Raw genomic sequence first — 25,830 nt, 5'->3', positions numbered from 1 at the left:
ATGCAGGTATTTGTTCTATACTGAGAACACACATATATATATATATTATTGCTTAATTCTTGATTCACTCATATACCAAAAAAATGCTTCTCAGAGCAAATATTGCTGTGCGATTAAGCATGCAGCGATAACACATTCCCTGCCATTGACGAAGATCCTAGAGTAATGCCTCTCCACTCTTGTGGGGTGGATGAGGACCTTACCCTACAGCAGTATTCTATCAGCAAGCTGAGTCATCGTCGAACAGTTGCAGCAACAATTAACTGTTCTTTACAAGATGCACACTCCCAGCTGTCCAGTACGTGTCTCAAAGCACTGCTAGTCTGCTACCCCAAGCTGATACCCCAGGTCGAATCACCCAGAGGGTACTACCAAGCCACGCCCTGGAAACCCCCAAGTCAAACACCAAATGCCTTGATAGGAGCTTTTTTTCACTCTGCTATAACAATATGGAGCAGCCTTCCCCCTGTGGTTGTTGGAGCTATCACATCAAGTAGTGTTCATGCCTTCAAGAAGAGGCTGAACAAACACCTCCTCATTATGTGACTGTAATCCCATAAAGCTCAAGGACTTTTAATCATCCAACATTCAGTTTATATAATATACCCCTGACTGAGTAGCTGCAGATCAAAGATAGGCTCTTTGAATATGTTTCTTAAAGCCTATATATGCCAAAGCTTAAAATAATATAATATATATATATATATATATATATATATATATATATATATACGCACGCACGCACGCACACACACACACACGCGCACACAATTGGAATTTATCTCAGATTCTTTCCCAGATTGTGTTTTGTCAAAACAAGCTTTATTAATGAATTAACTAATTAACTAATTCATTCATTCATTCATTCATGACAAAGCCTCTGATTAGATCATTTGTTTTAATTGAGTCCCAGCCTTAATTATTATTATTATTTTTACATTACAAACTGGTATAGTATAGGTACTGGGTATATTATCGAATTATCGGAATGGGTATTGGGAACAAAAAAAACGGTTACATCTCTAGCTAAGAGATAAAATCACAGTGGGCGATCCTTGAAATTACAAAATTGCATTAAAAAAGAAGTACATTACAAAATATCTGCCGGCACTCTGGGAAAAATAAACCCAACCAAAACGATGGAGTTTTAGAAAGATGAAACAAGACAGTTTGATGCCTTGCAGTCATCATAATGTGACGTCACCATCATCTTCCCACCCCAGAAGGCCAGCCTCATTTATTTAGATACAGATTCCATTTAAATCACCCAGCCTTGAAACAAGACGTTGCTGTTGGGTGGAAACCCGTATGTCAAAAACTGTTACGATCATGAATAGCAAAAATAGCCGATCTACAAGCTCAAAACATGTTGTGTTTTGATCTCGTAGATCGTCTGTTTTTTCTAATTTTGTGTGACACTTATAGTGTGACCAAGTAGGGCATTCATTTACGCAAAAAACATCCAAAGTTAAAGTATGGAGATAAGAGGTTTCTGCCCATCAGCAACGAAGTCATACTGGAAATCCTAATTACACACACTGTCACGAAGGAAATGCATTTAGCTAATAAAGTACGGATTGGTTGCACTATACACAAACTGCTCCATATATTTAGGGTTTAGGCCGTTTCTACTTTGAAGACATAAACCATTTTAAGCTGGATTCGATAGCAGTTTGTAAATAAAATATATTGAAGTGCATTTTCTTAATTTCATCCTAGACTTGTTTTATTAACTTTGCAGTCAAATGAGGCATGTTTCTGAATTGTGCATGTCAGTATCATGTTAGTATCATGGTCAGTATCATGGTCAGTTCCATGTCATTATCATGTCAGTATCATGGTCAATGGTGGTGGATTTGAGAAATGTGTGCCAGTATCATGGTCACTATCATGTAAGTATCATGCCAGTATCATGGTCACGAGACCAGGATGCTTTACTATAGGCTATGCGACATATATGGCCATGCAGCCCTGCCATTCCTTGCCATGAGAGGGGCATGGTGTGATTTGGGGAGAGGGGAAAAAAGGAAATTGCGGAATAATTTTGAAACTTTTTCAGGTGGGAGTTCTTGGGCAATTTCATATAGTGCCACTGGCCTAAATTTGCACACCAAACTGTGGATCTGTAAGATTCAAAGAAAGTCTGAGAACGACTGACATGAAGTAGGAGTCCTTTGCTAAGATGAAGTACCATTGTGTTGCTTTCTAGAAGGAACTCCAAAGGGCAATCTAACTGTGTCAATGTCAACTTAAAGCAACCAACTCTGTGACTTTGGGTGATATACAGCATATAAATAGCATTCCCTTCCAGGGAGGAGCACACTTTAACCATAGCTTGCTCACAGAGAGAGGCGACCTGATTTTAAATTGGCCCAGTTGGCCGCTGTGTCTTTATGCAGCAGGAGTTATGGAAATATAAATATAAATACTTCCACACAGCCAAAGTTGAGCAGCCGTCACTATCAAAGAGAGTGGTAGTTACGTCTGTATGTTCATATTGTTGCTGTCGGGCAGAAACCTCCTAAATAGATATGTTTTTATGTTTTTTTGTAGATTTTTATTCTTTATTTATTTTAATTTTATTTATTTTTGTATTTGCACATTTAAAACAACACATTTGTAACAACAGCATATTATTGGGTTGTGCAGGTGAGATTTACAAAACCCCATGTCGTTTGTAAAGTTATTCACACCTCATTTAACAACAAAATAATCCCAAAAAGAAAAGGAAAACATGCACTTGATCATTCTACAGCGTAACAGAAAATCATCAAGATCCTGTGGATCTGCTGCGTTGGCTATTTGTATTTATTTATTTTTTAATCCTGAAAAGTTACAGTTTTGGGCAGTTTTGGGCAGTCCCGCCCCCTTTTGTGAGACCCCAGAAGTGAATTCCAAGTTAATTTTCTCCATAGGTTTTTCAAAAAGTATTTATTTAAAGACGTTTACGCCGCGGACAAAGCCAACTCGAGTTGTGACAAATCATGACAACAAACACAACATTTTATTCCGAACAAATAATTACTAAGAAGGAAAAAAAAAGAAAAATGTTGTAACCTGCCGTTTTCTTCTTCTTTCTAATTATTTGTTCAGCCCGAAAAAAATAGTTTGTTGTCATGATTTCTCACAACTCCAGTTGGCTTTGTACGAGGCTTAAAATGTCTTTAAATAAATACTTTTTGAAATGTCTATGAGGAAAACGAACGGGGAATCATTTCCTGGGCCCTGGTAGGGGACGGGACTGCCTCGCTCTATAGTGCTTATTACTGCTTAATGTAAAAAAATATATCTTATCAATGTCCAATCACACAAGGTTTGGTGGCCCCAATGTACTGTGTAGCCAAGTAACTCTGAGGGGTCCCGGGCCCCGTGTTGAAGGCCCCTAAAGTAGGGAATTAATTTATAGAAAAATAATCTCACTCATGTGCTTTGCTATTGTACGTCATGGTGGGGGCTCCATAGACTTGGCTGCTACATGACGAGGTGGCAGCCTTTATCCACATTGGTTACAGTTGTACTGTTTCTTATCCCCTTATCCATCCTGTCTTGTTTATTGTATGGAACAAAATGGCGTTTGTACTGCCCTAAACAAGCACTAAAGTCCATAGACATGGCTGGCAAACGATTTACATCATGACGCTGAACCCCTAACTGCTCCCGATGTGCAGGTTGGTGCCTTGCAGGGGCTAGCCCGAGATACAGTACAAGGTTCCCACTAGACAGCGATGATATTGCAATAGTGTTACTCATGGAGGACGGAAACACAAAAGACGCATGGTTTAATATTCTCGCCCTGCAGTGTACAAGCCGAGTGCAGCCAAATGGGATGTCTGAGCGTGCCATGGAAGTGGTTATGGCAGCCCCATTTCATAAATGCCAAGAGTGTTTAAACGCGAAAGGCTAACGCGGGCCCTGCATACAAATCAACCAATTCGAGCCTTTTCGTCACATTTGCACAGTGCTGAAAGAGAGTGCTCTGATTTCCTTTTATCCCGGCCTCCAATTGTTTTCCGTTATTGTGGAGGAAGCTTTTGGTTGAGAAAGTAGCCCATCGACAAGCTTGCAGATTATTGTAGACTATGGCGAAAGCTTTCCCCACAATACTGATGCTGGGGTTTATGCAACAGTATACATTCATGTAGAAATACCAACTTTACAATGTTGCAAATAGGATTGCTGTATTCAACATTTTACTTGAGCAAAAGGATCAAAATGTACTTGGTAGTTAGTGGCAAAAGTAAATTAAAGTAGTCAAATTAAAAAAGCTAATCTGCAAGCTAAGAAAAAAATGCCATTGTACCTCTGAGATGCATGCTTGGTTAAATGAACTCCTCTGTGTGTGTGTGTGTGTGTGTGTGTGTGTGTGTGTGTGTGTGTGTGTGTGTGTGTGTGTGTGTGTGTGTGTGTGTGTGTGTGTGTGTGTGTGTGTGTGTGTGCACAGCAATGCATATCCAATTCAGTCCTCATGCAATTAAGTCTCCAGTGTGTGTTCGGGTCAAGAGCATGAATTCATCTCTGTCGGGCAGAAACCATGTATCTCCATATTACAACTTCTTTAAAAAAACATCTTCATAATTGAATGCCCTACTTATAGAACAATGTCAGGTATATAAGTAGCACAGACAGCCGATCTTGTAGATCTGCTATTCTATTTTTGCTATTTTTTAAATAGCGCGTGCGTGCGTGCGTGCGTGCGTGCGTGCGTGCGTGCGTGCGTGCGTGCGTGCGTTCTTCCACCCGTCATCACTCACATTGCATGTCTCTTGACTCTGGAGGAAAAGTGATCAATGTGGGGCCTGTTTGCAGTGGTGGGAAAAGTACTGACATTCTTTACTTGAAAGTGAAAGTATCAATACTGCAATGTAAAAGTCTGGAATTCAGAAATGGCTCGAGTAAAAGTACAAAAGTATTGTCATCAAAATGTAGGCCTATACTTGAAGTACCAAAAGTACCCATTGTCCGATTGCATTGCAACACATTGTGAGCTTGTAGATTGGCTATTTTCAAATGGCCGAAATGTACAGTATATAGGGCTGAATGGTTAGTCTACAGTATGTTTTGTTTTGTAATATTAAGTACAGGATTTGCCTCTGAGATGTAGTGGAGTAGAAGTAAAAGTACTGAAAATTGGAAATACTCAATACTGTAAGTACAGTACTGAAGTAAATGTACTTAGTTACTTTCCACCACTGCCTGTTGAATCGCCTGGCTTTAGCTTTCAAGCAGCATTTCTTCTTCAGCCTCCTCTGTGAAGGTCACAGGTGAGACGGCAAAGGTCACTGCCAACAACATCTCCGGCATTCTGCTCACAATCCACCACCCCTCCCCCCACCACCCCTCCCCGCTCCGCTGAGGTGGACGTCACCACCACCCCTCCCCGCTCCGCTGGACGTCACCACCACCCCTCCCCGCTCCGCTGGACGTCACCACCACCCCTCCCCGCTCCGCTGGACGTCACCACCACCCCTCCCCGCTCCGCTGAGGTGGACGTCACCACCACCCCTCCCCGCTCCGCTGGACGTCACCACCACCCCTCCCCGCTCCGCTCCGCTGAGGTGGACGTCACCACCACCCCCACCACCCCTCCCCGCTCCGCTGAGGTGGACGTCACCACCACCCCCACCACCCCTCCCCGCTCCGCTGAGGTGGACGTCACCACCACCCCTCCCCGCTCCGCTGGACGTCACCACCACCCCCACCACCACTCCCCGCTCCGCTGAGGTGGACGTCACCACCACCCCTCCCCGCTCCGCTCCGCTGAGGTGGACGTCACCACCCCCACCACCCCTCCCCGCTCCGCTGAGGTGGACGTCACCACCACCCCTCCCCGCTCCACTGAGGTAGACACCCCCACCACCCCTCCCCGCTCCGCTGAGGTGGACGTCACCACCACCCCTCCCCGCTCCACTGAGGTAGACACCCCCACCACCCCTCCCCGCTCCACTGAGGTGGACCCCACCACCACTTTAGAGCAGTGGTTCTCAAACTTTTCTCGTGCCAATTGGACCCCCAAAATCATATGTAGCCTATATATATGTAGCCTTTAAGTTAAAGTTACGTTTTAAAAGTTTCCCAAACATTTGCGATTCAATAGCAGATGCATAAGCTTGCAGCTTGTAGAATGTATACTGAGGACCAATTATACTGTATGAATATCGGTTGAAAATGGGTGAAGTTGTCCTTCAAGTATTTTTAAAAGTAGCCTACTCCAGTACTCTCTTTCACTTGGAGTTGAGTCAATATTTGACCAGAATTCGCCTCATAGCATAATTGCCTAAGTTAATTTTTGGTCAAATTGGGCAGAGAAGTTGGGATTCTTGGATAATGAATAATGAATTGCTGCGGTTTGAATTCACACTGCTGTATAACCGCAGCAATTGGAAACGCAGCAGGGACCTTATCAATGTGTTCAATTCATAAACTATAGCCTATACAGTTAAATCTATGGTGTTAAAATTATACTCATAACATGCATGTGTCGTGCTGCCGGGGACTGGATCTCCCCCCCCCCCCCCCCCTCCGGAGTCCGCACGCACTGTTCCTTTGGGCATAGAGTCACAGCGCTGACACCTACTCCCTACTCCCCACACAGTGACAGCACTCCATGTTTACGGCACGCACCTGACAGACAGACAGACAGAATATTCTGTAGGCTATAATACACTGCAGTGTTTTTATGCCTTAAGCAATTGATTAATGTACTCGTCCTCATTTCGACCAGGGCTTCGGTCTCCTCATTCGACCACGTCTATCCACAGTAACGGGACATCTTTGTGCTGCATAAAATATGCCTTCTCCGTCATTTCCTTTATTTGCTGCGGATAGCATTCCCACCTGCACCGAATCGTAATCAAATGGGTTGGAAGCGAGGCGAAACCCCCGTTTTTGGTAGAATGCGGTTCTTTGATGCGTATTAGGATTCGAATGATGCTTCACACCTGCCAAACGAAGCGCACTTTCCGACAGCAGTAAAGCTTTCTGGTGTGAAGGTCACCTTAGGCAAAACAATCCTCATGATTAAGTGAATTAGATGACTTAAGCCCAAACCACACCAAAGGGTTGGGTTGGGACAAAACTGTTTTTAAGTTAAACCTCAGTTGCAATGAGTTGCATTGGTGTGGTCTATACCTTAAAAAATGTTTTGTCCCAACACGACCCTTTGGTGTGGTTTGGGCTTAAGGCAGATAAGTGATTTTTTTCTTTTCTTCTTTTCTGAAAATCTTAAAAGATATGACTTTTGTAGGCAATTATGCTTACGAGGCTAACAATATACTATATACTTTGACTCAAGTACTGGGGTTTGAGTACTTTTTCCACCACTGCGAGGCTAATCCAGGACACTCAGGAAACTCTATACGGTTCTTATTTTAAACGACAGACCCAGATCTCATATTAAAGCTTGTGACGCTGCAGGTTTCGCCATGGCTGTGGTGAGTATATAAGCGCGTCGTAGACGCCAGAGTTTTATCTCCTCTTAACGCTCTCCATATCCCCAGCCACGGGGCGCACGCTTTTCAAGTGGAGCTGCTTAATGCCGCTACTTTTATATTATACACACTGGTGTGGGATGTGTGGAGAGAGAGGGGAGAGCGCCGGAGGAGCAAGGACGAATAAATGAGAAGGCATGCTCAATAGCCTTTTTTTTTCGACGATCATTCAGTGGTTGTACTGTCATAATTATTTTTCCTGGAATAGACGTCAGCTGGCTTTGGCAAGAGACATTTCATTGCTGTCGGGTGGAAACCTTGTATGTTCAAAACTGTTCTTTTTTTTCGTTTTCCTTTTTGTTTGACTTAGTTCCACAGATACAATAAATGTTGTGAAAATAGCAGATCTACAAGCTTGCTTTTCACATGTTTGCCTCTTTCTTATATTTGACAATTTGGCCAATGTTTGACAAGTTTTTATAGTTTGTTGAAGTCTTAGATTGTCACTTCCCTGTCATCTGGGTTCCCCTTCACAAAATCAAGCGGGGACCCGCACGGGGTTTCTACTTCCGGGCCCCTTCCCTACTTCCTTCACCGATGATACTATCTGTTCTATTTAGTGTACAGTGGTTCTCAAACTTTTTAAGAAACTTTTTAAGGAACCCCATAAGTCACACAGGTCCATTTGGTTACATTTGTACTCTCTCAGAGTTACCGACCCATAAGGGTCATTTGGAACACTCAAGGACACTTTTCAGACTCACAGTAACCCTCCAATTTTGGCACTCTGGCTCATGGACTAAGAACCAAAAAGAACTGAACCGGTTCCCAACCAGTGGAAAAGGAGCCATAGTAAAAAACGAAAGAAAATAATGCAAGTACGGTACTCAAGTAAATGTACTTTGTTACTGTCCACCGCTGTGTATTGGCATGATCTTATTTATGCTTTTCATCAGGAAAACATGTGTTGTGCAAACTAAGGCTTTTCTGGTGCTTTCTCACAACGCCGATCTATAAACCGGTCGATTGACCTTTGAGTAAAATATTCAGTCGGTCTGTAAGTAATTGTTCTTCACTGGAAAAGCATCTGTCTTCTGCTCTGATGTCATTGGACAGATTTAGGTTTCCATACCAGAGGGGGCCGGCCTGTGAGCCAGTGTTTCTCAAAGTGGGGTCCAGGGACCCCTTTCTCACAGAACAATGTTCCAGGGTTCCCCAATATGCGGCCTGTGAGCAATTTGCGCCCCCTTGTGGCCCCTGAAATATATATATATATATATATATATATATATATATATATATATATATATATATATATATATATATATATATATACATACATATAAATATACATATAACCGAAAAATGTCTGTCAGTCATTCTGTCTGTCTGTCTGTCTGTCTGTCTGTCTGTCCGTCCGTCCTTCTGTCTGTAGCCTACACTTCCTTATATTAACCTGACTCCGCCAGATGGTGCTATATATATATATATATATAAAATAAATTTAGGTCCCACATATAAATGGCATTAAATGGGGATCAGTATAGCCTATGCATATCAAACTGGGCATTCTTCAAATTAATTGGGGAACCGTAAGGTATTCTGGAATGTTGAGACAAAAAGGAAAAATGTGCCTGTGGGCACTCCGGGGTTCAATGGGGTCCCCGGGCAAAATGAGTTAACATAGGCTATATAAAAAACACTTTAACCACTTTAGCCCTATATATATATGGCCTCTTTTTTGTTTTTGTTTTTCTGAATATTTTTTAAAGGTTTCAACGACTTGCATGGGTTCCCTGGCATGAAATCTTACCAGACAGGGGTTCCGCGGACCAAATCCATATCAATTTGGGGTCCTTGACATGAAAACGTTTGAGAACCGCTGCTCTAAGCCAGTGGTTCTCAACCAGTAAAGTATACGTAAGTAAGTAAGTATAAGTTTGTACATTTCAGACATGAATGTAGTTTAAAGTGCTTTATATTGAATTAAAAAAACACAGGTCAAACAAAGCAATACATTAAAGTCTAGTCAAGTGTGAAATTAAAACAGTGAAATTAAGAAGGGTAAAATCAGTTAATCAGTTAAGATATCAGTTAAAAGGAAAGGCCATATAGAAGTGTGTTTTTAGCTGCCTCTAAACCCATCTGCCGAGGCTGGTGGTGGTTCTGGTAGAACTTTAGACCCAATTAAACTACTCCCACACCAAATTAAAAATCATATACTTCCATGCACCACCCCACCCCTCTTGCATCACTCAAACTTCATAAGCTCAGTTCAGATGAGGAACTTTGTGTTTAATTTAGTTGAAGAAGACGTGTGAGAAATGCTGCAGGATGTGATACGCAGCCTTGAAGAAGGCAAATCCTGAGTGACAAATGGACAATGTAACTTTCGGGTCTATTTTTTTTAACACTCTCAACAGTTAAACTGTCGCTCAGGATTGTGCGTGTCTGGATGCCCTCGTTTCACAATTTGTCAGGACACACGTCTTTGACACGACTGGCAAAGCGGATTGGTCCACATGCGTCAGCCATGTACGCCATGCAGTTGACATGGATAGAACATGGACACATGTTCTTTACAAGATACAAGGTACATACAATGTACCCTCCTGTACCATAACAACAATAGTAAAGCATTTTCAACTCCAAGAGTGTACAAATGCAACCAAAATGTACACTCTTGGAGTAACACAATGTTTGAATTAACACTGAGGATTTTGTGGTGCAGTCCACTTGCTCTTGAGAAATAAAAAATAAAATGGAGCCGCAGCTAGTGTAAAATTTACAGAGACCAATTAGAACACTGCTTCCAAGGCCAGAATCAACATGACTGGAGACTGCTTCGGGCTATCAGTATACAAGTTCCTTTGACAAAAAAAATAAACAAAAAAACAAAAACAAAAAAACGCTTTGTGAACAAATTGAAAATGTTTCAGGCAGTTGCTGCAAAATGAAAGCATCTCTAGAAATGTGGTGCCGGGGCCATGGTGCATGAGCCCCACCCCCAACGTCCTTCATAGATTCTACTATACTGTCTAGAGCAGTGGTTCTCAAAGTGGGATCCGGGGTCCCCATGGAGGGAAAATGTTTGTCATAATGTTTGTGTTTGCACCGTTTGTTTTACATCACCATTACATCACCTAATCAACATGAGTTAGACTTTAATATATTAGCGCCCCTCACTTCACACAGGTGTTATTTTTTTGTAATTCATTGTGTGTGTGTGTGTGTGTGTGTGTGTGTGTGTGTGTGTGTGTGTGTGTGTGTGTGTGTGTGTGTGTGTGTGTGTGTGTGTGTGGGGGGGGGGGGGGGGGGGGGCGGGGGGGATTGTAGGTGTACAGATTGAGTGCTGGTACACTATACTCTAAAGACGGTATAGTTGCTAATAAAGGCAAGTGCAGCCAACCTTATTTTAGGGGGGGTGAAGGCACATTTAATGTTCTCACAGTCCACACGAATCAGTGATTTTAACTTAACTGTTTGAAGTAGTGCTTAGAGAGTTTGAATCAAGATCAAACCACCCTTTTCCTACTAGCACAGACCCCTGCAGTGTGTCGACAAACTACAGCATGCTTAATCACATTTCATGCCAAAGCATTAAGCAGATGATGCAATAGTCACCACCGGAGGCGGAGACAACACACACAGTAAATGACATGGTTGTTTAAACATATACAGAAGCTTTGGAAATGTCTCCTGTTACAAAGCAGCTCTAGTCAATGAATCAATTATTAGTGCTTTTAGTCAAATTGGTATAGTTGGGCAAAGGTAACAGAAAATGCATTCTCAGGTCAGGATACCAATTTGATGCAATTTAGATTGAGAATCAGACATATAGCCAGGATATGGGATTAAATTAAGTGAAATCAGAATTGATGACACAAAGAAATGGACAGATACATTTTGATCTAACTGGAAATATAAAATGAGAAGCTGGTAAATAGGCCAATACTCTCTCCTGATTGGCTGAAATGTTGTCACATACCTGAAAATGTATTTTCTGTTTATTAAAGAGCTGTCACTGAGCTGTCACTGAACAAACACTCTATGATTACTATCAGAATATACTGTGCTTTAACACACACACACACACACACACACACACACACACACACACACACGGTTTATTTTTTTATTTTACTTTTCTCCACCAGCCGATACAGTATCTGTTCATTCTGCCAGACAGTCCTATAAGTTGAAATCAACATTATATATACTGTTCAGTTCTAACACACCGACTTGAAAAGGCTCCTCTCTCTGCATGACTGTATGCAGCAAACCCAATACCAAGTAAAATCATCCAATCAGTCGACACATTTGATATTAGTCGACGAAGGACGTACGTCTTCGGTCAAGGACAGCCTCACTGTACTGCAGTCTGAACTCACTCAACTCAGTGTGTGAAAATGTAACCAAATGGACCCATACGGGTCCATTTGGTTACATTTGCACATACACACTCAGTGTAGGCCTTCAATACCAAGTCAAGACTGCCAATACCAATAAAATAAGTTGAATCATCTAATGAATTAGTCCACACATTAATATTAGTCGACTAAGGATTCATTCAGTCATGGCCCCTAGTGTAACTGAGTGTGCAAATGTAACCAAGTGGACACTTATGGATCCATTTGGTTACACTTTGCACACACTCAGTTTAACCAAAGTGCACTCACTTTGCACACACTCAATGTAAATGGGCCTGGCTGATCTGAGATCCATTATGGATCCTTATGGGTTTACATGCACTTGCACACACTCATTCTCAGAGTTATAATTGGACGCCCCATTTAGCAGCATGCAGTAGGCTGGTAGTAGGTACTGTAGTTTTAGTAGTAGCCTAAAACAGGACCGGTGAGCGGTGACTCACCTATGGACGTTCATCTCCTGCGGTGGCTTGGTGGCTTTATCGTAGGCGACTTTCGCCGTGATCCCGATGAGCGCTATGAGCGCTATGACGCCGCAGGTGATGTACACCGTGGTGTTGGTCTGGTCCAGCGCCGGGTCGTACGTGTCCCCCGTGGGAGCCGGGGACGGCGGCTGCGTCTTGATCCAGTCGGGCGTGTTGTAGTTGGTGCACGTCTTCTGCTCCACGCGCTTGCTCTTGTCCGCGCAGCAGAAGCGCAGCATGCAGCTGCCGCAGCAGTAGCGGTGGTCCGTGTTGTTGCACGAGAACTCCTTGTCGAACGCGCCGCTCACGTCGTAGTAGCCGAGACACGTGTCGTGCTGGACGCCGGCCGGGGGCGCCTGCAGCTGGGTGGTGATGCCCCGACCACCGCCGCCCGGGGCGCCGGGCACCGCGGTGCTGCTGTTGCCGATCGCCTCCTTCATCTGGTTCCGCTGGTTCCGCTTCGGAGACGGTTTGCTCTTCTTGTTCTGCGCCGCGGCGCACAGCACGTTCAGCGGGTCTAAGTAGATGAAAAGCAGCAGGAGGTGTTTTATCCCCATCGCTCCTCTGTCCGTGTTTTTCTTTTCCCCCTCCACTCTGGTTTGTTTCTCTCTCTCTCTCTCTCTCTTTAGTTTTGGACGTTTCCACCCCAACTTCTCTCACCGAGCGGAGCCTTTATTAGTTGCCGATTTTCTCGGTTCTTCGCGGGAGTTCTTCATTCCAGATGCTCCACAGGTGAGGGTCAGCGGTGTCATGCTCCGGTCTGTGCGCTGAGAAAGAATCAACCCGCAGTGAGTGAGTCGGAGGAGCGGCACTTAGCGCGTGGCGCGGCCAAAGTGGAGTTTCTTCGGTCATCCGGTGGTGTAGGGTGTGGAGGAGGGTGGTGGAGAGAGGGGGTGGAGGGTTCGACCCTCAAAGAGCTGAGCCAAGAGTTCTGTCTTCACCGCGGACTGAGGAAAACTCAGATGTTGTCCTATGAACAAAGACAGACAGGCAGACAGCCACATATGAAACAGCGAGTTCCTAAATAAGTGATATAGTTTATGCATGCCTTTGTAACTCTGACAACCTGGTGTGCAAAAGTGACCAAATGGACCGCCACAATATCAGAGTTAAATTGACGCTCAGCATTTATAAATTAATGGTCGTCCGAACTCCGATATATGTGCAGTTTCAGCGCCCTAGCCTGGACAGCTCCGCAGCACTTTTGCCAACAGAAATTAGACATTGTGAAATCTTCTTCTTTGATTTCATTATTATTATTATTATTATTATTATTATTATAGGCTGGGCTAGCTAGCTATATATTATAACGACTTTTGTAGCTCCTTTTTCTGTAAGAGAACATCTCGTTGTATAGGCTACACACGAGAGCAATCTAGAAAAGAAACATGAAAACAACATAATTGTTCCCTTACCTCACAGCAAATGTTCCGTCTTTGTTGTTCCCCATACACATGAGTGGGGGTTTGATCCTAAACTTTGTTACAGTGGAAGATATAAAGCGTCGAGTATAGGCTGGTATAGCCTATAATAACAGACGGACAGGCAGCGGTGTCCTGCGACTGGCCGCCTGAATCCAAGAACCTTAGAAAGACACGAGGAGGCAAGACTCTCTCTCTCCCTCTCTCTCTCTCTCTCTCTTTCTCTACCCCTCTCTCTGTCTCTCTCTCTCTCTCTACCCCTCTCTCTGTCTCTCTCTTTCTCTACCCCTCTCTCTGTCTCTCTCTCTCTCTCTCTCTACCCCTCTCTCTGTCTCTCTCTCTCTCTCTACCCCTCTCGCTCGCGCGCACACACACACACACACACACACACACACACACACACACACACAGCGATGCCAATCATGCCATGCTGCCAACTATAGAACACTATAACACTATAACTAATAAATAACCTGTGCTGGTTAGTTTGTTGGATGTGAACTGATCCCCAAGTTTCTCCGGTCAGAGAGTGTATGTGACACCAAGGTATATTTAAACAGAATAGTAGTTTATTGTCTTCAGTGAGCCATGGTTTGGCTGCAGAGAAGTGAGTGGTGTTGGGTACTCAATGAGAGATGCAGGTTCTGCATTGCATGTTGCCTGTGTGAAGGCTGGAGACTGAGTGAGGAGTGTGCAATGAGTGAGGGCTTATAATAGGGCACACCCAAGCTGTGATCGGCTAGTGAGTTGAGTGGTGTGATGGCAGACACCTGTGTCATTGTGCATGCAGGGGATGGGTAATGTCCACCAGAGGCTGCCAGTCAGACAGCATGAGATAATTCACAACAATAACACTATAGAAACACTATAACACTATATCAAACGAGAAATCAGGAATAAACTGTGGTGTGGAGATCAGTATTCAGTGGTGTAGTGTGTGTGTGTATGCATGAGTGAAATGTATGCGTGTGCGTGTTGTATGTATTAACACAAATGTTGAAAAGTGTGCATGGTGGAAAAGGTGCAGGAGGCAAATGAAAAGAACAGAACTGGGGAAGGACTGGGGAAGCAGTAAAGGGCGTCATTTTGATCAGAGACCTGCTTTACCACAGTGTGTGGACCAGATGCCTGAAAGGTGACCGCTTCCCTCGTTACAAGGGAAACGGACATCACCATTGCTGGTGGCTGAAGCCCCGCCCACACCTGAGCACCAACCAGGTCGCTACCCAGGATCACAGTCACTCCTGGAATCGGCAGTGCGGCAGTGCCAGATTTGCTTCTCCCTGAAAAAGTTCACATTTAAGCACCACTTTATGCAAGGGAACCATCAAAACATTCATGTCCATGCCCCGAACAGGCACCTTGTCACCAGTGTCAGAATCATGGTTTAACGGAAGAACACCATTTTGAATAAATTAATCAAAAGCCCCCGTATCCCTTAGAATAGTTACAGGTACTTATTTTCCCCCTTGCACCAAAGACGCAGACCCCTGCCTGATAAATGGATGGTAAGATCTCAGTGCTGCAAACTCTGTATCCTTATTTGGACCGAAATTAGGTGAAACACAAATGGATACCGGATGAACTGGAGCGTTGCCGCTCCAGTTCATCCGGTATCCATTTGCCAGCCCCTTTTGGTTGCGAATGACCTGCTCTCAAAGTTTCAGTCCTGAGGTTTAACCTGAAACACTCAGATTGCCAGTGGCCACGCCTATGACAGTAATTGCAAACCTTGTCTTCCTCATGCATATGATTGAATTGCAGTGCTCCGGACGACAGAGCTTTGAAAATGAGCCCCCCGTCACTCTGTCAGTCAGAGCGGCATGCACGTCAGGTGGCGTGTTGAGCGGGATGGGGAAGAGGGATTGTCCATTAGCGTTTAACAGCACTGAGAGCGCACAACGCTAGTCTCAGCACAATGCACTGACAGGTAGAACCACTGGCTCCACATCAGTGGCACTGGAACAACAAGTACTTTTAGGGTAAAAGTCTTTTACAAGTAAAAGTGTCAAGGATGCAGACAGAGAGTTGAACCCAAGTGCAAAGCCACAACAAACAAGAGTAGATATAAAGTATTTAATAAAGAATAAGCAGATCTTACACGGTAGATGCAGGTAGGAATCAGGCAATCGAGAATGACATAAAAATCAACGCAGGAACAGGCAGGACATCAATGACAACAGGTTATGAACTGACAGTGAGTGTTAGCAAAGAGTTCACAGGTTGGCTGATGAGAGAGTTGGACACAGGTGTGTAAGTGGGACTGCAGTGTGGTGGAAATGAATATGGGAGTGGCCATGGTGGAGTCACAGACTGAGGGAGAGAGAGAGACTGTGACAAAAGGTCCTCTATACAAGTATCAAGTAGGCCTACCTCAGAAATGTTCAGTTGAGAATAAATCACGCTTGTGTGAATTGAGCGGTTCCTTTTATCATGATGATGTACAGGTACAGTATATTGACCCACATGACATCACAGGGGGAGAGCAGACACACAAACACACTAAAGCGACACGGAGCAGTTAGCACCGCTCAAAAAACAAGGCACATCATTCCAAAAAAAAGTTAAAAAAGCTTTAGGCTGGTTCATCTTTGAACAAAAAACAACACTTTCTTTTTTGCTTTTATGACCTTCTTCAGGGCATATGTAAAGTTTAAAATAAAGTCTGCACAACAGCATAGCTCCTCAGTCAGTACATGGCACAGACATGGTACACAATGGTTTGGCTACAGTTAGCCTAGGTGTATAAAGAAAGAACATTTGCCTACTTAATTACTTTCCACCAGTGCTTAGAGAGTGCACAGTGCTGGCCTCAGCACAACGTGCTGATAGGAAATGACTGAGCTCCACATTGAGCCGAGGAGTAATGAGTCATTCATTGAGTCCATATCTCCAACACAACAATGAAAATAGTGAATGAATGGCACACAGAGATGTGGCGCTGTCCACACCAACATCGTCAAACTGCCCCTTATCGGGGGTGGTTAGAGGGTGTTAAATAAGCTCTACATGTTAAATAAGCTCTACATTCTGGTAAATGTCATTGAGTACGTGTTTGTTCAATAACAGAAGCCTTCTCGTCTATCCTCCATAGAAAACAGAAAATATATGTTTTACCCAATTTAGTCGCTAATTAATTCCTCCCCATGCACACATGACGTCTCATTTGAGACGTCAGAAAAAACAAGATACATCATGTTCATCTAGGAGTGTCAAGGATATATATGTACTGTAGCAGAGTGGCTCTGAGCCTCTGCCTGATGGCCTCAAAAGTCGAATATCTTCCCTGCTCCATAGGGATATCCCTTTGGTCTAGTAGTGGTTAAGATATTGCACTTTTCCCAGGTGTTATAGACACAAGAAAGTCTTACGACTTATTTTTTCACCTGCCCAGTGAGGAACCCCCACCGGAAGGATGTAGCCTACTGTTGAGCCTTAATCCTACTCCTCCCGCCCAACACTCCCTGCTGACAGGTGCCGCCCCCCAGCCCGTGGATTACGTGCAGTGACATCTGATATAGGCTAAGAAGCACTTAACATATATAATGTCTTATAATTACTTCCCCAAAATACATCACTTACAACACACTTACTGTACAGCACATCACTTACAACAATATCAGGCTTTAAGGCCGATATTGACTCTGTCATCATATCCAAATCTAGCTTTCAGGGACAAAAAGTGAAAACATGAAGATAAGAGGTTTCTGCCCGACAGCGACGATAATACTATACACCATACGACACAGAACCGAAAATAGACAATCTACAAGCCCTGCAACTCGCTGGGAGTGTTCAGTTCATGTATGTTCAGAGACTGTCAGACACTACTGCTCTTGTAATTGTCACGTTGATATAAGTGGTGAATATGCCCCATATTCTCTCTCTCTCTCTCTCTCTCTCTCTCTCTCTCTCTCTCTCTCTCTCTCTCTCTCTCTCTCTCTCTCTCTCTCCCTCTCGCATGCACTTGGTCTATATTTTCTCTTTCAATCAGGGATTTCATGAGCTGATAGCTCTGAGCACCATTCAACTAAAATGCATGGCCCACTTCTCATGCTGAGGGAAATTGTTCTGCAAAAATAGAGAGAAAAGAAAACATATATACTAGACCCTTAACATGCTCGCCTGTGTGCACATATTCACACACATGCGAGCGCGAGCATGGAACCAAAAGTCCATTTTGGTCCTGTGTTAAGTGTCATTGAAAACCAGTGCCTTGTAACAGTGGTTCTCAAACTTTTTCATGCCACGACTCCCAAATGAACATGTATTTGGTAGCAGACCCTCGACCCTGAAAAGGTTTTGTGACAAGGACCCCCAGAAGAGAAGATTTGTATAACTGTAAAGTATACAAAAATAGCAGACGTACAAGGCTATAATTGGCGCACTGTGATCTTGTAGATCTGCAATTTTTTGAATAAATGGATAAAGTGGTTAACATGATTGTGATGCTATGTCACTTCTGCGGGGGACTCCCATGGAACCCCCAGGACCCCACATTGAGAACCCTTGCCCTATAACACCATTCAACCAGAGGTGTGTTTGAATACGTCTCTGTTCTAATAGCCACACTGTGTGTCTCTCAGATTTATACATAATGCATCAATGTCACATTATTTACTGTGTGACAGGTCCACTCTGAACACCAATACGAAGCACATAGGCTGGTTGGAGCTGTAGTTTATCTTCATTTGATCACTTTGTCGTGGGTACGGTACACATGCTCATGTGGTCTGCCATATAGAGTTGACGTCTTAAGTAATTGACGAAAGCATGACTTATGTTGTCGCTAGTTCAGGCAGAAACCATTTATCGCTATATGTCATCTTTTCATGTTTCATGTTTTGTTTTTTTTACATTAAGGCTGTGGGCTGTGGGTTGTTTATAAATATGTAACCAATCAAATGTATTAACAAGAGCTTCTGACTAATGAAGTAGCTACATTGGATCCACTGGAACATATTCATGGTGGGTTTTTTTTACATGTCCTGAAAGAAAATTGTTTTGGACATGCAAAGCATTCCACCCGACAACAGTGGTGCTATGCAATGTGTGTCAAGGAGTTCAAAGAACTTGAGTACATAACAGCAAGTCTTAAAAGAAAAGGACAGCTCACTGATGCTGACACAGTAGGATACGGCAGAGATTATTTGGATTGCTCATGCTATATAATCTGGATTACACAGCAATATTTCCTTTTTGCAGAATGCCCCAGCTCTCAGTCGAAAGGCTCAGGAGAAGATGCCATCATTTTCAACCTTATTGAGGGGCGCTAGCCCATCCTATGTCCAGCTTTGAGGGTTTGTGTAAACACAAACATTGTCCTAACACAAACATTGACTGCCTTTGACAATGAATGGCCAGTTTTGAGTGCACAATGGTATTCAATGAGGACGTGAGGACGTAAATTGTGATTGGCCGGAATGAGAGGATGTATGGTGATGTATGATAAGAGCGCCCCCTCACTTAGTCACTTCACACAGGTGTGATTTTTATTATCCTTTCTAATGCTCTCATTGCATGACATACAGTCATACAGTATCACTGTGTTGCATTTGGTGGGCTGTGGACAGTTCAGAAAGCTACCTATACCCATGACAACGTTGAGGCGATTCCAATATAATAGTTTGAAAAGTTTGAAAAGTCGACAATGGGTGAAGTGCTCCTTTAAGATGAACAAAGTGCAAAGAATCTCTTTGAATCCTTGACCCTCACGGGAAGTCTGTCTGAGGAAGAAATAGTTCTCCTAATTAGGTGATGTGACTTCAACCGAGTCAAGAGTAGCGAAGTGAAAAAACTCAACAGAATGTATCAAAAACTCAACAGAATGTATCCAAATGTGAATCCAGCCTGCGACAGATGTGGCCAATCGCCGGCCACTCTAGCTCATATGTTCTGGCATTGCACAAAACTAAGATCTTATTGGCAAAGTATATTTAAATCACTGTCAGACATTGTTGAAAGACCTTTTGACCCGGATCCACTGACAGCAATTATGGGAGTCACAGGGCCCGGGGTCAAACTGTCTACTTTCCAATATAACATGGTAAAATATGTGACTCTACTGGCTCGCAGACTGATACTGTTGAATTGGAAACAAGCACAGGTTCCAACTCACACTTCACTGATGAAAGATGTTATGCATTACTTACAATTGGAAAAGATTAAGTTTGAATTGAGAGGGAGTGAAGATAGGTTCTACCAGACATGGCAACCCTTCATTGACTATTTTAATAGGTGCACGCTAACCCCTCCTACACAATAGCACAATAGAAAATTGGAAAGAAAGAAAAGGAACTGAAAGAAAAGGAACTGAATGTTTTTTCTTTATTTTATTTTTTATTATTTAAAAAAGAATGTCTAACTTACTTAATTCACAACATGTTGGAAGTTTGAGAGCAAGAATGTCTGTCCTGTTGTCTGTTTTGTTTGTCTGTTCACACTTGTCATTGTTTAACTGTTTTTTGTTTTTTCATGTTTATCACACTTATGTTTTTTTGTTATACTGTATGTGGAACATTTACATTGCCTGTTATTTTTTTCATTTTTATTTAACTGAATTACTTATCATTATCTAATCTGAAATTGTCGAACAAAAATGCCTAATAAAAACAGTATTAAAAAAAAAAAAAAAAAAAAAAAAAAATGCAATTCATATAAAAAAAAAAAAAATTTTTTTTCAATTATAAATTTTTTATAATTGAAAAAAAAAAAAAAAAAAAAAAAAAAAAAAAAGAGTAGCGAAGTGATAGGACATGTAGTCTTTGATTAAAATACATTTATTTTTATATGGGAGTGCTTTCATTTGCTAAACCGACTGGTGGAACTGGAAATGTCTTGTGACCCTGCGGCGTTGCATTGGCATGAATTAGGCCACGGGCCACCATATCTCGAGAGTGTACAAATGGAACCAAATCCACCTGTAAGAGTCTATTTGTTTCCTGCAGTTAATCTGAAAACTCACCTCTTCAGACTCCACCTTTGTTTGTGTCCGGATATCTCAGTTGGTAGAGCCTTTAGACCACAAGGTCATGGGTTCGATCCCGGGTACCGGCCACCAACTCAAGCACATGAGTAGCACGGCTTGTGTGGAACCTTGTGCGATAACTAAGTACTGGTGAGATGATATGGTACTTGCGTCTTATATTTTGGAGTGCCACTTAATTCTTCCACTTAGTTGGTTTATGAGTTAAGTTATTTTCAAAGCTGAGCAAAAGGGCCAGAGGAAGCGCACCTGCTTTTCTTTCTGGAACTGATGGTACTGTAAGTGTGGCACCTCAGCATGCAATCTCCCAGGGGTCTAGCACATTTGTAATGGGGATAGACTTTTTGGCACGGACAGCAAGGTTCTAGGGAGGGATAGGGAGACTAAACTGGTGGTGGCCAACTCCCCTGGGTCATATTAGGGATGGGGCCCGGAACCCATGTAGGAACCAGTTCAGATAGCTCAACTGGCACCCATACAGTAGAATCCAGGGTTACCATGGAAATCAAATGATGGCGAGGTCCCAATATTTTTTAAGACATGTTTCCTCGGCTAAACGAGGTACACAACACAACCATTTCACAGGAACCAGTATAGCAGATGTGAGCCCTCCTGCTTTTACGTGGGCAAAGGATAATTTACTTACGGTACATACTGTAGGAGCCACACATCTGAGGCATTTGATGTACAGTATGTGATTAATTGCTTACTGTAATTTGCTTTGGATAAAGAGCACCTGCTAAATGCTTAAATTATAAATGGTAACTAAGAATAATTCAGCTGGGGACCCCCCTGTAACGCCCTCAAGGACCCAATGCGGGGTCCCAGACCCCACTTTGACAAACACTGCTGTAAGGTGCAATGCGTCGTGGTGGCTGATTAACTCCAATTGAGGAGTCATTAGTATTCCTGTTGGATCATCACACGCACACGCTGTTGATGAAGATCACTACTGACACCTCTATAATTGTGGGATACTTTAGAATTTGGTCTGGCTGACCGACTCCTTCCAAGAGAGAGAGAGAGAGAGAGAGAGAGAGAGAGAGAGAGAGAGAGAGAGAGAGAGAGAGAGAGAGAGAGAGAGAGAGAGGAAAGAGAGAGAGAGAGGGAGAGAGAGAGAGAGAGAGAGAGAGAGAGAGAGAGAGGGAGAGAGAGCCTCTCCCACAGGGAGGACAGAGATGTCGCAAATCATTGTTCCTGAACCTTTTTCGAGCTCTGGACCGCTAGCATATTTTTAACAATCCTCAAGGACCACGCCACCCGATTCTGTTTAACTTTCAGTGGTATTGGGGAACAGGGGTTTAGGCCTCAATTACACCTACATCTAGCATACAACAATGTTGCATGGTAGATGTAAGCAAGTTGTAAGTGTCATGCATTTCCAATGGAAGTCACATGGTTTGATACAACATTTTAGTTTGATGCGGGGGAGGGGGGCACAACACAGCTATCAAACAAAAATGTTGTATAAAACCATGTGACTTCCATTGGAAATGCATGATATTGACACTTACATCTTGCTTACATCTTGCATGCAACATTGTTGTATAGGTGTAATTGTTTTTTAGTTTTAGTTTATGTTTTGTTTTGTTTGAGAGAGAGATGAAACAGGGACTGTTATTGTTGACCTATTTCTAAAATATTAGTGCAACTTTCGTTCTTTTTTGACCCCTCTATCACATGGAACTATGCTTTTTGTGTCCATATCACTTCCATGTGATAGAGGGGTCAAAGTTGAACGAAAGTCGCACTAATATTTTAGAAATAGGTCAACAATAGAAAGGACGTTAGTTTTGTGGATTAATTTACTTTTACTGCGTGGCCCCAGTGCCCCCACAAAATGACCGGAACTACTTAATATTCACCAAAACCAGAGCAGAACTCCCACCACGGGACTCGGGCAATCAATTAATACAGTTGCGACCACTATATTAATGGCAGTATTTCATACAACTTCAGTTAAAAAAATCTGAACTATCCCTTTAAAGTAAAAAAAAAAGTAGCAGATCCACAAGCTCGAGAGGCGTCGCTTTGTGCCGCGTTTCTCAATGTTGTGGTATGATCAAGTAGGGCGTTGATTTACGAAGAAAAAAACCCACTAAACGTTAAAAAAATATTGAGATATGAGGTTTCTGCCCGACAACAGCGACATATATATGCAGGTTATCAGCAGTGTATGTAGGTTTCGTCCTTTGAGGCAAGCAGGCTCGCTAGCGCATACTGTACTCTCTGGACTAGCCCAGTTCTATCTAGGGGGGGGGGGGGGGGGGTTGTTGCACTTCCCTGTGCGTGCAGTACACACTACTGTAGAAAATCCTCAGTGTTCAGTTCCAAAAAGAGTGCGTGCGTTCGTGCGTGCGTGCGTGCGAGAGAGAAAGAGGAAAGAGAGAGAGAGAGAGAGAGAGAGAGAGAGAGCAAATGTGAACATGAAGATGTGGAATAAACTCAAGCCCAAGACATACTGTACCAGCTAATAAACTATCCTATTGTTGTTAGATGATTGTGACAGAGACAGTACACCCACAACTAGGCCCGAATAAAAAATTGCTCCTGGTTTTAGACAGCTGCGGTGGATGGAAATGAAGCTCCACCCACGCGCCGTGGGCAAAGCGTTTCCGGTTTTCTGGCCGACGCTGAATTTTACCGTGTGGGTGGAGCTTCATTTTCATCCACTAGCTGTCTAAAAAGAAAACCAAAGAGACTCCTGCCACGAACGATTTTCCTTCGCACCTTGACGCCTACAGTAGCCTAAGTGTGGGTGTACTGAGAGAGTGCGTTTATGTCAAAACGTGCCAGGCGACAACGTCTCTTCTTGCATCACTGTGACAGCACAGGGTTTGGTAGCAGCAGCCAGTCAGTATAGAGACTTATATACGTATAGGAGACGTGAGGTTGTTGCTTTGGATCGCCTCGGCGAACAGATGTGCACGGACGGACCGCCTCCCTGGCGTGCCGGTGTGTGCGATTGGACAGATGCCCTGGACCTCCACGCCACCCTGGACACCGTGATCTGTGACACGTGCAGTGCCACCTGTGGGGGCGCTCGCCGTTAATTGATCAGCTACAGCTAATTGACACTGTCGGTGTCAGCCTGCTTCTGTACAGTACGCCTCTGGAATTATAATGCGCTAGTTCTCAAACATGTTCAGGTCCTTGACATGCATCGCATTTCAGACAAAAAGTTAAAAGAACACCTTATGCAAACAAGCATCGACTAATCCCCAGAGGTAGGCCTACAATGCTTTATGTGTTGTGCAGGATGTTTTAATATTGCGTCTTCTTATTTTTATTTTGATAATAGTTATTGTAAAGTTGATAAGTTGTAATTAATGTTTTTGTTCAAATGTTTCTCTGCTTTTCTCAAGGTAAAAGCTAATGGGGATCCTAATACCAATTAAACTATTTGAGAGTTAAACACCCTTAAGGGGTCATTTGGAACCGGAACCCTCTCAGGGGACCATGAACCACACTTTGAGACCCACTGGTGTATATTGGAGTGTTTCCAGTGAGCCAACATGTACTGTCATGGTTTGAGTATTTGGTGGCCATTTTGACATTGTTTTTTCCCTGCTTTTGTGTTCGGTTTTCACACCTCATTGCTAACCACCATACCTGAGTGATTGCCTTGATTTGTTTCTATTTGAACCCTGTTTGTCTTTTAGTTGGTGCTGGATTCTTGTTTGCATGTACAGGTACAACAGAGGTTCACTTTTTAGTGTTCAACCTTTTGTTTTTCAAGGTACTGGAATTAAGCCTGACTATTTACTGCTGTGGTTTATGTTTATATGTCTTCTGCGCTTTTCGACTTTTTTAGATTTTTGCTTAAATAAATCTAAGATTGTTCATCTGCATCTGAGCCTCCATCCATGTTATTGTTATTGTTATTGTTATTATTATTATTATTATTATTATTATTATTATTATTATTATTATTAGGTGTTTTAGCAGTGGTTAACACATTATAATACATTCATTATTATGTGTAGGCCTACTCTTCTAGAGTAACACATGGACACACTGATGTAACAGTTCACTTATTAATGTAAATCCACCAGGGGAAAATCATAATAATAATCTGGCACAATATTTAAACACCCTCAGTGGGGTGAAGCACATGCGGAAATCCTTAATGCGTCTTAACCAACTACCAAAGACCACTATTTATTATTCTATCTTGCACAATGCTCAATTTAAACAAATCATGCAAAATACAAACCTTTTGCAGAGGAGGCACTTGCATGGGTGAGTATATTGCATTTTAATTTACCGTTTGTGAAGAGGGGCAATCCATCTACGTTTGCATCTCAACAAACATAATTTAGACCCCCTTACTTATCTTGTCCCTACAAGGTAATATATAATGCACTTGCCTTGGTCGACTCTTTTGTGATAAATTAATCAGCCCTCACGTCACGTCTCTTTATTATATGGCCCGGGCATCCTGTGTTGACTGGAGTGATGGCCCGTCCTTAGCTAAATAAATTACATCTAGTCATCATACGGTCCAGCTTTATTGATGCGCCGCAAAAAGTGTCTTGTCATCGCAACGAAGCGGCGTCGTCGAGGCCGTGAAATATCTGCCACTGCACGCTTTGCTTGCTTGTCATTTGGAGGCTATTTCACAACTTACTTGGGGGGGGGGGGGGGGGACACTCCTTTGAATAATTCCTTTGAAAAGCATTAAAAAAGCATTACATAGATGCGTTGACAGTGCTGTAAGAGAGCATTAAATGGAAGATTATGCTCCGATTAACATCAGACCTACAGACATGTCCAGTGATGTTGACTTTAATTTCGTCCAGCCCCCATGGTGTTGTTTGTGCATGTGCAACTACTGCATGGTGTCGCCCACCAGTAACTGTTTGATCTACAACCTCACAATGCGTTGTCAAGCTCAGTGGTTCTCAAACTGGGGGTCCCCAATTCTTTTGGGGGGTCCCCAGATGATTAGTTTATCTGCAACATTGCTTTCACACTCAACAGTAAACAAACCAATATACAAAAGTGTATATAGGCTACAGGGTATCTGCTCATTCCTGAAGTTACAATTGACCTTTAAGACATTTCTAATATCAAAATATTAAAATATGATTATGGGGATCG

At 43.0% G+C, this 25,830-nt stretch overlaps 1 protein-coding gene across 1 annotated transcript in view; it reads right to left on the bottom strand.

The window, feature by feature from the left end:
* Positions 1 to 12,878, bottom strand: part of LOC308324352 (shisa family member 6) — a gene marked incomplete at both ends in the record, with an annotated part of 89,744 nt that extends 76,866 nt beyond the window's left edge. Inside the window, one exon of the mRNA XM_080776394.1 lies at positions 12,301 to 12,878. Within this exon, the coding sequence (XP_080632520.1) occupies positions 12,301 to 12,878 (578 nt within the window). The remainder of the gene's footprint in view (positions 1 to 12,300) is intronic.
* Between the last annotated feature and the right edge of the window lie 12,952 nt (positions 12,879 to 25,830).

Source organism: Protomyctophum bolini, assembly GCF_963924005.1.
Source record: "Protomyctophum bolini genome assembly, chromosome: 11".
NCBI lineage: Eukaryota > Metazoa > Chordata > Actinopteri > Myctophiformes > Myctophidae > Protomyctophum > Protomyctophum bolini.
The sequence above is the reverse complement of the archived record's forward strand: the minus strand, read 5'-3'. Positions and strand labels throughout refer to the sequence as shown.